This window comes from Sinocyclocheilus rhinocerous, unplaced genomic scaffold, assembly GCF_001515625.1.
Source record: "Sinocyclocheilus rhinocerous isolate Xijiao unplaced genomic scaffold, SAMN03320098_v1.1 scaffold75, whole genome shotgun sequence".
Lineage (NCBI taxonomy): Eukaryota > Metazoa > Chordata > Actinopteri > Cypriniformes > Cyprinidae > Sinocyclocheilus > Sinocyclocheilus rhinocerous.
The window spans coordinates 218,709-235,307 of NW_015632455.1; the positions used below are offsets into that span (position 1 = coordinate 218,709).

General features: G+C 39.5%; 2 protein-coding genes across 5 annotated transcripts; one reads left to right on the top strand and one right to left on the bottom strand.

Moving 5' to 3' along the window:
- Positions 1–386: 386 nt before the first annotated feature.
- Positions 387–11,896, bottom strand: efs (embryonal Fyn-associated substrate). 4 transcript variants are annotated; one of them, XM_016555175.1, is made up of 8 exons: positions 11,752–11,896; positions 10,804–11,067; positions 8,150–9,568; positions 7,901–8,023; positions 5,239–6,135; positions 3,920–3,994; positions 2,680–2,931; positions 387–2,397 (listed from the first exon to the last, which is right to left on the bottom strand). In XM_016555175.1, exons 2-8 carry the CDS (start codon positions 10,813–10,815, stop codon positions 2,215–2,217), a joined length of 2,961 nt encoding a protein of 986 aa, XP_016410661.1. In that variant the 5' UTR covers positions 10,816–11,067; positions 11,752–11,896; the 3' UTR covers positions 387–2,214. The 4 variants fall into 4 exon arrangements, with proteins under 4 accessions (XP_016410661.1, XP_016410660.1, XP_016410662.1 ...); XM_016555174.1 differs by having other exon boundaries at positions 5,206–6,135; XM_016555177.1 differs by lacking the exon at positions 387–2,397 and adding an exon at positions 2,429–2,536 and having other exon boundaries at positions 5,206–6,135.
- A 1,850-nt stretch (positions 11,897–13,746) lies between these two features.
- On the top strand, positions 13,747–16,458 carry dhrs4 (dehydrogenase/reductase (SDR family) member 4). The gene is made up of 9 exons (XM_016555248.1): positions 13,747–13,878; positions 14,237–14,361; positions 14,563–14,740; positions 14,919–15,020; positions 15,118–15,188; positions 15,295–15,346; positions 15,512–15,646; positions 15,789–15,844; positions 16,193–16,458. Exons 2-9 carry the CDS (start codon positions 14,240–14,242, stop codon positions 16,305–16,307), a joined length of 831 nt encoding a protein of 276 aa, XP_016410734.1. The 5' UTR covers positions 13,747–13,878; positions 14,237–14,239; the 3' UTR covers positions 16,308–16,458.
- The last annotated feature ends 141 nt before the right edge of the window (positions 16,459–16,599 follow it).

A 16,599-nucleotide genomic window follows, 5' to 3' on the forward strand; every position in this document is an offset into this window, starting at 1 on the left:
TAAAGGTGTTTTTCTCAATATTTAGATTTTTTTTGCACTCTCAGATTCCAGATTTTCAAATAGTTGTATCTCGGCCAAATATTGTCCAATCCTAACAAACCATACATCAATGGAAAGCTTATTTATGATGTATAGATCTATACATATTACAGATCTATTATAGAAAATTGACCCTTGACTGGTTTTGTGGTCCAGGGTCACATTTTAAACAAGAAAAATAAGACACAGGACAAAACTGAAATAACCACAACTTTGTTTAGTAACAAAAATGTATTTAGAAGAATCTCAACATTTGACAAGTACCAAAGACTCCCTAAATGCAAGGGGATGAAGACCACAACTCCCATGACTCCACACTCAGTCACTGCGTCATCAAACTAGCCTTTGTCTATTTGTTTATTTTGCATACGCGCCCTCTAGCAGCGAAAATTACATATTGTGCCTTTAAGATAAATGAGCCTTTTGAGAGGAACGCTTGCTTGAGGACTTGTATAATTTAAATGTTTATATATATACATAGTTATTTTTTACAGAGGGACATGAGAGCTCATTCAAAAGCATAAAATATGATGCTTGTCTATCTACCAGAAGTATACTCTGAAGTACCTGTTGAGGTGTTGTATTTTTTGTGTTGTATTTTTTTTTTTACTTATCCAAGTAGTTTGTGTAGTAATACTGATAAAGTCCACCAGATGTCACTGAGTCAACTAACACACCAACACCAGTGGAAACCATCTACATCAGCTCAGAATTCAATTCACTTAATTGGCCTTTTCAGCACTTTTTAACCACTTTATCCACTGTGACAGGACTGACAAAATAAGTAAAAACTAAAAAGGCCACTTTAAAAAAAAGGCAGTAATAAAGGGAAGGCTACTTGAGATTTAAACTATGAAATTTTTTTATGGCTGAATTATTAAATTGCAAGAGCCAGTAAGTGTAAAGATGTAATGAACCAGTCAAACCGAACCAAAGTCGAACAGCAAGAATAACACTGATAGCATTGTACCGGTGGCCAACATGTAAATCCTGTATATAAAAAGTGGAGATGTGGGTATTTACAGACAAAGATGGGGGAAGGAGCCAGAATAAGAGAGCAGATGGAGGAATTAACAGATGGAGGAATGGGCTGAGATACAGACTATGAGGGTGTCTTGTAAACATGACAATACATTTATGACACCGACATGATTTTTCAAGACAGGAGGGAAACAGGTGCATGTTTCAACCTGTGTGAGCACTGTCCAATAGATACACAAAGCTCTGTCTGGTTAGAACCAAGCCTGTTTGAGTACAAGATACTGTAAGCACCAGCATTTCGACTGCCACTATGGAAGCTACTAGATATATATTGCTGTTTTCAGAAATGCTGCATAGCCTGTTTAAAAACAAAAACCCTGTATGATATTTAATTGTGCAAGAGTTGTTGCCAAAACTGCTTCACCATTAAGCTGCCTTTGTGAGCATGTGAAGAAACCGACTGTGGGAGTGTGAGAAATATGGGAAGAAAAAAAATAAATGAGTGAAGCAAAGAGTGTGAAGAAAGAGGCTGAGTGGACCTGACAGACAGGTTTATCTCTGAATCAGCATTGTGGGAAATGCTCTCCCAAAATTCAATAAATTGTTGAATCACTTATTCAAAAAGTACTGTTTTCTTCATGTCTGTTTAAATAATCAAGCATTCCTTCTTGTTTAACATTTGAAACTAGGTTAGCTTTATCTGTTTTGGTTACATGTGCAGCACAACTGAAACCTCCTGGGCTGTCAAATTAGTCACTTCAATCTCTATAACACCAAGGCCACTTCACATTTACAAACAAACTGAATAATTAGACCAGTTTACAAGAACACCCTTAAATATAGAAGATCACTTTTACCTCATCGATGTCAATATGGTTAAGGGGACAAAATAAAGCTATTAAAATGTGCCTGAGGTTGCAAACATCTTCAAACAAAACATCCATCAATAAGTTATTAAAACGTTTAAGTGTGCTTGGCACCACAAAAAAGGAAAAAAAAAAGAAATAAAGACCAGTCTAAAGTGTCAAAACCAACACAGGCAAGCAGATACACTCCAACATATACTCACCAACTGTTTGATCATTTTATCACTGTTGAACTAATACAAGCAGTGACATGCTTTTGATGCATCCTCAAAAAAATAATAATAAGGCATTCCACTGTGAAAACAAAGGTTAAACTGCCCAAATAACATCAAGATATCTCAGCTAATCGCTGCAAAAGCCCAGAGAAACCAGCTGCATGCTGGGATAGATCAGCTACTCGGTCCACCATTTCTTGCGTAGCAGGGACTGAAGGATAATTCTGGGCTGCACCCTTAGTTGCCACGACAACAGCCTTCAGAGCTTGGCAGAGGCGTCCACTGGAGGTGGTGACCTGAGGAGACAAACAGTGTTTGTGTGTGAATGCGGTTAAATAATGTCACCTGCTTATAACATCATTGCTGGAAACTGACCCGTCAACATGTTTACCAAACGCTTGTTCACTTCCCAGACTCTTCATGTTGACTATTGCCCTTGGGTTATCAACCGTGACTCACAATTTGATTTGTTGTGGCGTGAATCATTAAGTACATTCACTGGTAATCAAATATTTGTACAATAACACTTGAACAAAAACTCTCAATAACATTTCTGACCAGAGTATCTATGTTCTAACCTTTGCTCTGAGGTCTGAAGAGCTGAGTAGCCGTGCAAGTGTATCCCCAATAAAGACAAGTTTGTGTGCAGTTACAATGAGACTTTTCCCCCTGGAAACGAAGACTCGGGGTGGTTGGTTCCCTTGGACACTTGTGAACAGGGAATCGATGGCATCGGCCAGGCAAGAAAGATGAGAGAGACTTTGGGAGGAGTAGAAAGAGAGTAGCTCTGAATCCTCTAGAGACAGAGAGACTGGGGGTGATGGACTCAACTGGAAAGAAACAGAGAACTAAGTTATTCATATAAACGCACAAATGACACAGACCCTAACCTCCTTGAAAATACCTAAAATTGCATAATTAGAGGCCTACAGCGTAGCTGCAAATCTGGCATTTCAGTATGTTATACTTAACTAAAATAAAGTTTCATTACGCTAAGTTTGTCATTTGGAGTAGTTCAACTATGACTTAATGAATGAGCTCTGTTGTGAGTTAAATTCCTGCAAAATTTTGAAAATATATCTTGTATTTACACAGGTTTATAGTTTTTTTTTCTCCCCCAAATATTGTCATTTTTATATCACTGAACATGTTAAGAAAAAATTGCGAGTACAGATCAAAAATACATACATTTATGTCCCAAAGTTTAGGACCAATTAAAAAAAAAAAAAAGTTTTTAAAGTAGTTTCCTGCTCAGGAAGTCTGCATTTATTTGATTAAAAATGCAGTCAAACATTAAAGTAATACAATTTAAAATAACCCTTTCCTATTTTAATATATTTTAAAATGTAATTTATTCTTGTGATTGCAAAGCTGAATTTTCAGCAGCCATTACTCCAGTCTTCAGTGTCACATGACCCTTCAGAAATCATTCTAATATGCTGATCTAGTGCTCAAGAAACATTTCTTATTATTATCAATGTTAAAACAGCTGTGCTTCTTTTTATTTTTTGTGGAAACTAAGATAAATTTATTTCTGGATCCTTTGATGAATAGAAAGTTCAAAAGAACAGAAATTACTTGAAATATAATTTATTTGCAACAACGTAAATATTTACGGTCACTTTTTATTAAAATAGTGTATCCTTGCTGAATACGTTTTTTTTTTTTAAATCGTATTGAAACCAAACTTGTAAATGGTAGTGTATTGAGGAGATTGCAAAGTTTGATCCAAATCAGTCAGCAATGGTGTCTGATTAAGGTACTATTTAAGTGTTACTATCTTTCTACAATGGCTTTTCTAGTGTTTAAAAGACTTACTTTATTATCAGTTGTGGTGATAAGCTGTGAAGAACTGTGCTCTGTATGGGTGTCTGGTGGAGGCTCTGGCTTCCCCTAAAACAGAGCAACAAAAAATCTAAATGTCCACAAAAAGAGAACTGCAGACCACAGAAAAGTTTCAACAAAGACGAATACAGGCACCAAAACATGAACAGACAGTGAAAAGAGAAGTAAATGTCTGACGGAACGAACAAGACAGAAAGATAAATCATAAGAGTGTATAAATATTAAGTTGGCATGAAAGTTATTTTGTTAAAGGTGACATATCATGAAAATCTGACTTTTCCAGGTTTTAAGTGCTATAATCAGGTCCCCGGTGCATCTACCAACCAAGGAAACGTGAAAAAGATTAACCCAGTAACTTTGCTTTGGTAAGCCTTTTTCTGCAAGCGTCTGAAAAAACGAGCGCGTCTGATTTCGCAAAGGGATCTCATTATAATATTACTGCCACTTAATCTGTAAATTTATACAGAGATGGCCTCACTGCAGAACACAAGATCCAGGGGGCGTGGTTGGATCCAGATCCAACTCCTCCATTTACTTTATAATGTTGCTGCCACACAGATCTAAAATAAACATGCAATTTATTTCCCAGCTGTTTACCTTCACAGACATAACCGACTGTTTTTGTAACTCATGTGTGTTTTTAACGTAAACTTGTGTGTGAATGAGAACTTAAGTTTAGTACTCACATGCTGTGTGGTGGCTGCTTTCTGTATGTGTGCACTGCACTCAGAAAACCGTATATCAGAAGTTTACACTAATATGGTTTAAAATGCATGATTTCAGCACAATAAACATGATAATCAGAACCAAAACAGATGTTTTTAGCAGGCCCGAGCTGTAATGGCCTCTATTCTGGAATAGGGGGCGGGGAGCAGCAGCTCATTTGCATTTAAAGAGACAGGCCCGAAAAATAACGTGTTTCTGCTTCCACTGAAAATGGGCATTTTCAAATGATATAATAAATGATCTGTGGAGTATTTTGAGCTGAAACTTCACAGACACATTCTGGGGACACCAGAGACTTATATTACATATTGTACAAAGGGGCATAATATGTCTCCTTTAACTGATGTTTTTGTTTGATAAGTACAATGCTTCAAGCTTCTGCCTGATAAACACTTGTGTTCATACTCAAATAAAAACTGACACAATAACATCAGAGTGTAATGAACATTTACTCTTTTTATGTTTGTATGCTCTAGTTTACGGCATTATATCCATGCATGCTCCACAATCTTTTTATAAAACAGGTGTCTAACCTGCAGTTTGACGTATCCCACACTATCACCTACAGGATATGAAGGCAGTGGTGTAGGAGTTAGACCGATTCCTGCATACTCATTTCCTTGTTCCTCATCCTCCATTCTTCCCACAGTTGGAGCTAAAGAAACTGGTGCCGGGGGCAAAGGGAAGGCAGCGGTCGGCGGAGGAGGCAGCGGTCGTTCCTGGATCCAGCTGCCCTTCCGTGATCCCATGTCCCCTACGATCGGTTTGACCTCTGCCACCGGCAAAGCAGGTAGAGGTCTCCGAGACAGAGACTCCTGGGAAGGTAAACGAGGTCGTGCTTGACTCTGTAAAAGAGAGACGGAATCTTCAAGGGCACAACGGACCATCGTGAGCAGACCGTCAGCTGTGGGGGCAGTACCGCACACCGAAAGGGCAGGAAGGAGGTCCGAGAGACGGGACCAAGCCTGCTGGAGAACTGGAGGAACATCACCAACATGCCCAGCCTTCCAGACAGAAAGGATCTCAGCCAATGCGGAGGCGAGGTCTCGGGATGGGGTGGTGGTGACAGAGGCGGAGGTCAGAGCAGACTGGACTAGAGCAGAAAGAGATGCTTTCCACTGGATGTCCCCGGAGCCGGTGCTTGACACAGACAAACGGCGTGTTGGGATTTCCAGAGTGAGGGCAGGCATGTCGTAGATGCCTCCATCAGGTTCTGACACATCTTCGGAGGTTAAGTCTTGCTTTCTAGGACTGGAAATCGAATAGGTACGTCCGTTTCCCGCAGTTTCTGCAGTTAATCCCGGCATTTCGCTTGCCTCCAAGGGTAAACCAGGAAGACTGGGAACACTGTACACATCCTCATCCTCTGCATCTCCAGCCACAGCAGCTGATCCTGGAATATTGTAGGTTTGCTGCTGATGGTCAGAGGAGGAATTCAGGGCCAGAGTGGGAATATCATAAATCTGAAAGATATGAAAGAGTTACTCACTGTTTACTAATTTATAAAGAGTTACAAAAGATTTTGGAACCCAAACTCCATTCAACTGTGCAAATTGTGCCATAATAAAGCATGAATCATGGTTTTCTATGACTGTTATGTGGGAGTCTCGGCTACTGTTCAATTTAAGACTGAAAAAATTGGGCATCATACACTAAACAACTGAGGATCACACACTACTAGACTTTCAAGTAATTCCGAACACAACAGACTCATTCATAAAATGTGTCTTGTTGCTAGGAGATGCATGACAAATGAAAACAACACGTGTTTCATAATCAGTTCAAAATATTAAACAAGCTCGATATGGTCTGAAGCTAAAAAATCTGTGCTCTTCACACACTACATGATTTTTGGTGAAATCTGTCAACTCTGCCTGCTCAAAATCTGTCGATTAGCTCTGTTGACTTCTCCAGACTGCAAATCAGGACAAAAAAAAGCAGGCAAACGTTGTGTAGTGTATTCTAGCCTTTACTATGTGTTCTCTAATAGCACACAGTTTAATGAACTTGGAGTGTCTCCTGTGTATTTGGTCACCATCAATACGTTACTAGAGAATCAGTAAGACTAATTTGCCATGTGACAGGTTCCACTTTGACACTGAATAATAGTAATAATAATAATGTATATGGATTAAGAGCAAAAATCCCTTTTTATTTATTTTATATGTTTAAATGTAGTATACATTTATTTACAGTTGATTCTCTGCACAAGGACAAAAATCCATTGCTAAGGATTCAGTGAGGATTAATAAGAAAAAATGAGAGAGGGAAAGGGGAGAGAAAGATTGTGGGTGGAGGGCTGAATAGAGCCACATGGGTCTGGCTAATTTGCCCAACCCGACAGACTGCTGTGACTTGTGTGAACAAGAGAAAAGTGTTACATGGGATTAGCTCATAGCAGAAAAAAAGGTGTGGTTTAAAAGCAAAGGAATAGGAGAGGAGTGAGAGAATGAGAAACAAGAAAAACAACGAGAGGAAAAACAAAGGAGAGATTATGTGAAAATGTGGAGATTGTGTGTAAATGTACAAAACCTCTGATATTTAAAAGTAGATGATTTTTTAGCAACTGAATTTCAAATACACATTCGTTTGAACTTTCTATTCATCAAAGAATTCTGAACAGTGAAAATAAGAATATTTCTTTAGCATCAAAAAAGCTTATTAAAATGATTTCTGAAGGATCATGTGCCATTGAAGACTGTCTGCTGAAAATTCAGCTTTGTATCATAGGAATAATTTATATTTTAAAATATATTAAAAAAGAAAACAACTAATTTAAACTGTAATGATATTTCACAATATTAATGTTTCGATTATATATTTTTTATCAAATAAATGCAGCCTTGCCTAACATAAGATACTCCAAACTGTTAAACAGTAGTGAAGACACATTGCATTAGCATTTGATACCAATCAAGCTAATGACCATTGGTACTTGGGTGGCTCACGATTAACCTTCAATGTACTACTTTAAATGTGTGGCAGTCCAAAAGAGATATGAGAGCTATGAAAGGGGGCATGATTTTCAGTGAATAAAAACTTAGGTTCTGGTCTGTTCCTCACACAGATCTATCGTATGGCTTCAAAAGACATTGTATGGATAATTCTATGGTGCTTTTCGCCTGATTTTTGCAGCTAGACAACCTCTGTCCTCATTCACTTTTATTGTGTGGACAAGAGCAAGATCAACATTCTGTCTTGCATTTCCTTTTGTGTTTGATTCCTTACCTCTGAGCCCTGGTCGGTGTGTAGAGGTACAGCACGAGGGGTGTTATAGATCCCATCATCCTCCTCAGAAGGCACTGCAGGAATTGGATGCTGCCACCTACTTGTGGGAGGTGTATCATATACCTGAAGAACACAGGGATAAGCATTAAACATGGCATAATCTCCACTATTTCTTCAGAGAAAACACCTCCGTCTTCTGCAGAACTACAACCTATTTCTTTTTTCCAATCAAGTTCTCATTTATCTCACCTCCTCACTGAGTTTCTCATCCTGAGAACTTGCACTCTCTCTCTTGGTCACTGTTTCACTGTTCTTCTTCATCTCGTCCACTTGCATGTGTCCATTTTTACTTCCCTGTCTCTCTTCCTCCAGCATGTTTGTCTGCGGGGGTACAGGATTGGCCTGGAGAACAGGGTTGGTGATTGGAACCGAGTTAGACTGAGGAAAATCCTTCCTGGTCACACTTCTAACAGGAGGTGCTGGAGGAAGCGGTTTGCGACCAAAATTTGGGGACCCTGGTACTCCGGACTTTCCCACCCTGGCAAGTAGAGGGGATTCTCTCAGGCCACCCTGGGCCAGTTTTCCTCGACCAACCGGAGGAGTTGAAGTAGTACCCTTTTGGGATCCTCGGGCCGAGGGAGGTGTCTGCTTAAGATTCTGGCCTGGTGTTGAGGCTCCAGACACTCCTACAGTTCCAGCGGGGTGTTTGTGGTCAGACTGAGGGGTCCTGGATATGGCACCTCCAGGTGGGGTTGGGGTTTGGTACATCCCTGGGGCATCTTGGCCAGTCTTACTCTGAGAAGGACTAATAGAAGAAGATGGGCTGCTTTTGGGTGCAATCCCATCCGTAAGTCTTGAAGTCATTCCCGATACACATGGTCCTGCCACTGGGGCACCACTTGTAGGAGTCTGATATAAATTCTCACTGGTCAACGCAGCGACAGCTGGTCTAGGCACCAAGTAGCATCCATCAGAATTACCGGCCCCTGCATCCCGTGGACTTAAATACCTAGCCTCCCCTGATGTTTCGGCTGCAGACCTGGGAACAGCACTTGGAGTCAGGTACACTGAATCGGATGCCAGTGCACCTTGTGATCTGTGTTGTGCTGCCATTGGCGCAGGTGAGGTGGGAGTCTGGTAGAGGGTCCCTGACTCGCCACCCCATCCTCTAAGTGAGGGTGAGCGGGGTCGTGCTGCCACACCCACATCCCCCCAATCCGGACGAGGCCTGGTTCCGGAACTAGAATGCGATCGTGGTCTTCCTCCATCAGAGTGACGCAGCTCTCCAGACCTGGCTGGGGCAGGAGCTGCCCCAGGGCTTTGGTACACCCCTTCAGCTAAGCTGGGTGGTGAGAGATACACCCCATCTGGATCTTCAGTGCTCAGTCCATTTACCCTGCCCTGCTGGCTAGTCGACAGATGGACCGAGTCCACACTAGGAGCTCGTCGGGGATCTGTACCTGCGCTTGTAGCCGGAGTCTGAGCAGTTTGGAGAAGGCGTAAACGGTTGGCGGGGGCAATTCCTTGGCGGCCATGTAGGGAGCAAAGCCACCACCCTGGTCCACCGTCCTGCTCCTGGTCCAGAACCATCAGGATGTCACCTTTGCGAAATGCTAACTCCTCTGGGCTTTCAGCAGCATTGTCAAAAAGTGCCTTTGCAAGCACCGTCTACAAGACAGTAAAAAACAACTTATCAGGAGGAGGAGAAGAAACCAAACAAAGCTTTAAATAAAACCTATAAAGACATCAATCACCTCTGGACTAGCTTATTTTTTAGTCTAGCTTTCTAATAAACCTAGCACTGTACTCTATGAATATTGCTGGCTCTGTGATAAATTGCTCATGTTCTTCTATTGTAATTTGCTTCGGATTAAAGCGTCTGTTAAAAGCATGAATGTAAATGTAAATACAACAAAGGCAGCAAAACATAATAAATTCCTGCATAAATAAAAAAGGGAGACAGACAGAAGAAATGCTTTAACCGAGTCCTTCAATGGGAATGGGCAAGAACAGCAATAGATTTCACTGGACTGCTAGCAACAATGTAATTCAATTGTTGTTTAAATTCAATGTACTCAGTTAAACTGAATTTATTTGAGCCTTCAGCTGACTCTACTTCTGCAGCGTTTGAGCTGCATTGTCTTAGTAAGGGAAATCAAAAAAGGAAATACGTAGAGGCCACTTCAACCAGGTTCATCAACCTGTGTGACCAAATCAATTTGTTTTCCCATTTACTTAACAAACAGAACTAGCACATCATCACAACAACAACATAAAGGCGATGAAGGCCATGGTCAACGCCAAAAAAACCTAAGTCTCATAGCTGAAACATTTAAAGTACACACAAATATGGCTTAGATTAAGAAGCTTAATAGATGGTCAGTACATAGCAATTTAATTGCTGACCTAAATTCTTGGCATACATGAAGCCTACAGAAGAACTGCTCATTTAAATGCCTCCGAAAAGGGCAGCGCTTATGAGCCGTACAGTTAGAGTGACGTTACGAATGTAATGGGTTACCTCAAGGTCTTTTGTATTCAGAACACCACACTTCTGCCTTCATGGGTAAATCAATATTGATAGAGAGAATGCATAAGTAAGGGCAGAGGTCTGTGATTATGGGAGAGAGAGAATTAGTGATTAAGGGAAAGAGGCGCTGAGTTGATGATAATGAGGAAGACTCGTAGGGGAGGGGCTCAACATCTGTCCCCCAGTTTTAGGTCCTTTTGTCATACCCTTTTTTACCTCTAAATTTCCCGTTCATTTTCTCATCCCCCCAGGGGATGTGGTGCTCTGAGGCAAGCTGAGCCCCAGTTCCTCCTCCTCCATACTAGCAGTGGATATGAATATTAAGGACTGGACAGCAGAGAGTGTTTTACAGTGGTGACTTGCACACACTTACCGATAGGGACATGATTGAAGCTGGTTCTCCTCAGTTTTTGGATGTGTTAATTTCACATGGGCTCACCACAGAAACTGTATCCCATTCACATGTGCACTGTGTGGCTCATCTGCATGTTTTGCAGATCTGGTTTTCCATTAACCTTGAACTGTGCAATGGTGGTAAATACCATGATCCAAAAAGATTAATTTCTCAAAACCATGATTGTCGTCCTTTGCTGTCTGTGATTTTCATCACATCTGTCAGTTGCAGCACATATTGAACCTGGAGGATAAAAATAAACGCATTTTAGATAAATCTTAATAGTATAGAAGTGTGTTAGTAATACAGAGTTCACTTTCAGTCAGCTGCAGCAGCTAAACTAGTCAGACCAGCTGTGGGGCTCCACCAGTGGAGTTCAGACAAAAAATATCTTATTTCAAGCGAATTTGGCTGTTAACGTTTAAGTACAGCTGTAATGTGGTATTTAAATTTGCCCACCCTGATTGGACAGAGGATTAAGGGGCTATACGGCTCAACCGCCTACTAAAGACTAGGACACTGGATAATGTCTATATATATTTTTTTTAATTAAAAAGATGGCAAATTATAATCCTGTTTACCTAGCGTATTTCAAGTAATTTTGCTAAATTAAACTGCACCAGGCTGCAACAGAAAAAAAAAAATCACAGTCCTAAGCCATGTTTCGTTTTCCATCCAAGACATCTCAAGGTTTCTTTTATGCAGTAGAACCCCAATGAGACAAACAGAGGACTAAACAAACGAAGAAATAAAATAAAGAAAACAATAAAAGCCCGAATTCTCCGGATAACCCAGTGCCAACGGCATTAGGTATATAAATAACGTCCTTTCAAAAAACGGGATGCATTTTAATTGTGTCACAAAGACGCAAACAAGCGGCGATCAGCCAGTGTAAAATGTTAACTAAATAAGCAATGCTCGTCTTACCGTTCACATGTCTAGAAAAATCATCTGGAAATACAAAAGTAGAATCAAACGTCGCAAATCATATCTTCTCAAAAGACTGCAATGCACGGCTGTTGTTTTCTTTTCTTTCTTTGGGGATACACGTCTCGCTTCGCCCTACCCTGGCCTTCTTGGTTTTGAATTACAGTTGAGCGCATATGGTCGCTCCCCCTCATTGTGCCCGACACAGCACGATTCCTACAGTGCATCACGCCCTCTACTGGAGGACTTCTTTCTATCTATCTATCTATCTATCTATCTATCTATCTATCTATCTATCTATCTGTCTGTCTGTCTGTCTGTCTGTCTGTCTGTCTGTCTATCTGTCTGTCTGTCTGTCTGTATATTATTTGTTTTTACAAACATTGGCAAGTGCTGCTTCTGGTTACAGCTGCCTCTAATGTAAACTTCTGACCAAATTCACATTAAAGTATAAACATCTTACTAACTACACAGACTAGGAATTTCCTCTTGTAAATTTCTGTCAGTTTCGTTCAGACTGGAGAAAAGGCTCAAATAAAAGTGCAAATGCAAAAAATTATTAATTGAATTTACTAAAAAAAATGTAAGGTAAGAGGTTGCAATCATTTTAACTTTCAACTGAATTAGTTTATTTAAATGTAGCTAAAATCAATTGTTTGCAACCACTTACCTTAAAAAAAATTAGTATCATTTTTTTCAGTGTGATATGCACAAGCTGGTATTCAATTACTTTCAAATAAAATAACATCACTAAAGGAATAGTATGATAAAATACATACAAGTGTATACTAACCATGATGAAGAAAAGCCTTTGTGAAGAGTAGACCTTCAGTGGCTGTGCGTTAATATACATGCTCTAATTCAACAATATGCTGGGTTATACTGTTCAAAAACATTAGCTAGACAAAACAAAGACATCAGCGGAAATTAAATAAGAATGTACTTCAGTTTTTTGTGTCTAAATTAAAAATGTCCATAAAAACCATAAAGCCAATTAATGGAAATTATATTATCTAGACTGAACATGTTTAGCATAATAAATGTCATATTATCTGAGATAGGTTCCACACAGTGATATCCCACGGGCTGTAACAAAGTTTCTTTATGCTTCTAGATTTACAATTTATACTGAAAACAAGTGTAACACACCTTGAACAACAGGAATTAACAACAGGAACTGCACTGAACAAACACAAAGCTTTGTTATAGAACAAAAGGACAGGGTCGCTGCCAAGGTATCTGATAGTGCTGTTTGTTGACCTCACAAAGTGCAAGTGATCAAGAAAGACTGCACTTTTCTGCTCAGCTCCAACCATATCCTATTTTTACTAAAAGCACCACTGCAATAGTCAAATTAAGAACTGTACAGGACAGGTACAAGTGCAAAACCAGCACACACGCTTTTAACAGTAAAAGCTGGGATTGTATAAATCCTATGCAATCTACAATATATCAAAGTTTACTTGAAATAAAATACTTTACTAATATATTAGGTGGATCTTTAAGAATGAGTGGTTAATTAATTTTAACTAATTAATTAATTAATTAATATTCCTTGAGACTAGCATCTTCCTCCAGAGGGCGCGTGAGGGCTCAGATGGATCAGAGAGCTGATTCCTCCACTGACCCGCATTCAATTTTTGGGGGTACGTTTGAACACTAAAATGTAAAACATTTAATCAATTAATTCCAACTCTTAATACTGGACATAAAAATAAAAATATGGCCCATAAATCTATATGAAATCATAAATAAAAACATCCAGTCAAACATCCGGTAATCACACTGATCTGTGATTGGTCAGTTCTGAAAAGTTACAGGCACCACGCAAAAATCGAATCTACTCTCTACTTCCTTCTTGGGGATTTGTGCAATAGTTTTACACCTGATTAATGACACCAGAGAAACATTAGTATCCATCGAATTGCACATAAAGTCAAGAATGAATTGCAATTTCTTTTCAGTCCAATAAGAGACAACTTCCGGACCGTTGATCACCGCCCTTTCTCAGACCCATAATACACAATCTACCAGTTTATAATATTTCTACGGTAATGACGTACGAGAGACGTTGATCTTTGTTACTTGCAAAGTGCCACCAGAACAGCAGACCTTCTCAGCTCGTAGGTAAAGCTGTTTTTCTTATTATTAAGCTATACTTTACAATTAACGTTATATTATTAACAGTTTATCAAAATTTAAAAATAACACGATTCGCTCTTGGCTCACTTCAACAATGAATGCGTTGTTGTGCAGTTCACGTTAGCTCTGTTTAAGTAACATTAACTTTAAGCAGGATAACTTGGTGGTTTCTGAAGTACCTCACAGAAACACTTTTTCACTTCAAATGCTTGTCAAGAAATGTAATTAATGTTAACGGGGAAACTATTCTGTGTACTTGTAACTGTGTACCCAAGATGACCTTTAACCCACTTTCCTACATAGTGCTGTAGCAATTATGCACTCTCTTTCTGTTTTTCTCAAGGCAATGTTGAAGGCTATAACCAGAAGCCTTTGGTCAAATCCTGTTGCTGGCAGAAGAATGATGTCCCATCACATACCACAGAATTTGTCAGGAAAAGTTGCTATAGTAACTGCATCCACAGATGGGTATGATGCTTTATTTCCATTCTTGTCCAACTGTTCTTTAGTTCCATATCTTTGAAATAAAAGGGTGTGTAGCTGTCACAGCACAAAACACACAGTCTCTAACACTACTACAACATATGTCAATATATATGAATGTAAACATGAATCCACAAATACTCGCATTACATGCTGACAGACCCTTGTACTCACCGGTCTTCTCAGGATTGGGCTCGCAGCTGCAGAGGCTTTGGGTCAGAGGGGAGCACATGTGGTCGTGAGCAGTCGACGTCAGGCCAACGTTGACAAGGCTGTGTCACTCTTGCGCAGCAAAGATATAAAAGTAATAGGCACCACATGCAATGTGGGGAAAGCAGAAGATAGAGACAAGCTCATTAACATGGTGAGGAGTTTCTTTATCGCTCATTTTAGTCAATATTTAGTAAACATTTTGGGAATCATACTGAGGAATATACGCAAATGTTATGAGGAACCCAAAAGTCTGTGCAAACTTGCTAATGTATAATATATTTTGTGAAGAACTTTGATGTAAAATGCTGTTATTTACTTTGTTGTTGCAGACAATTGAGCAGTGTGGCGGTGTGGACATACTGGTGTCTAATGCAGCGGTGAACCCGTTTTTTGGGAACATATTAGAATCCACAGAGGAAGTCTGGGACAAAGTATGACAAAGTTATTAGACTTAATGAACTTTTTTTCTATGGGGGAAAAAAAAAATCAGAAGTGTCGGTACTGACATTCGCTTTATGTCTACCACAGATACTTGGAGTGAATGTGACGGCTTCTTTCCTTCTAACCAAACTGGCTGTGCCTCACATGGAGAAAAGAGGGTGAGAGACAAGTCAAAGAAGGGGGAGGGGTATATTATATATATAATTTTTTTTTTTTTTTATAAACTTCATATCTGAGCCTAACTAAGGACCTTTTCATTTTCAGGGGTGGGTCAGTTGTGATTGTGTCTTCAGTCGCAGGGTACCAGCCAATGCAAGTATGGTGTTTACTTGCTCTTATGTAAAGTTTAATCATGCAACACACCTTGTCAAAAAGAACTGATAGCACTAAAGTGGTTTCTTTAATTGGGTTTAACTTTATCGGCTGCTTTTCATTCAGCACTAGTTGAGAGGTCACCTTGCCGTCACTCTTTGACTCCTAGGGTCTGGGCCCCTATAGTGTGAGTAAGACGGCCCTGCTGGGTTTAACTCGAGCGCTGGCTCCTGATCTCGCCCACAGTAACATCCGGATCAACTGTGTCGCCCCTGGCATCATCAAGACACGTTTTAGTGCTGCTGTAAGTATTTCCTACAACTTTTTGACAGCTTTCATTTTCAGAGCTTCTTGGAAACTCGTCTTTGTCTAATTTTAATTTATAATATCAATTATAGTCTTTACAAGGTTTGTCTGCATAACCCTTTGCTTCTGTTCTTTTGCAGCTATGGGAAAATGAGGGTGTGCTAGAAGAGTTCTTGAAACAGACAAGCATAAAAAGGTTTGTACAACTGCTGTCAAGACAATGAATGAAATTGTTTTTAAACTAATAGTACTGTGGAGCTTGAAATATCATGAATCTAGAATTGCATTAGCACGAGTAGGAAACTAAATTGTGCCACTAGCATTATGCATCACAAAAAATATTATATTTATTATGCACCAGTTTTTTTTAAATGGCTAAAGTGTATGATTTCATGATTAATAATGTAAAAAAAAAAAAATCCCATTATCTGTAAGGTAGCATTGCAGTAATTGTACACAAGCTATTCCTTCCTTTTCATAAGCTTTCATTTGTTGCTTTCTGGTGCAGGAAACCTGATTCTTATGTAATGTCTTGATCTCTTAGACTCGGACAGCCAGAGGATATAGGCGGTGTGATTGCCTTCCTGTGCTCCGAGGAAGCCTCATACATCACCGGAGAGACCATCACTGTAACCGGAGGCATGAACTGCAGACTGTAAGAGGAGCGGCATGGAGGCAGTAACAGTAATCATGTACTTGTACATCAGATAGAAACCTTCTAATTCAGTGACCCAATACAGCTGTAACAGCTGGTGTAGAAATTCATAACACATTTACAAATGTTTAATTGTAGTAAAATGATTTTTTGCAGATTTGATCACATTCATTTAATCTTTTGATGTATAGTTTCCCACATCTTTCAACTAGTGAATTGGCTTTTCCAGTCATTTGGGAATACTGGTATTACTATTATTTTTAGGTATTAAAGATACAAATGTTTACACTAATTTT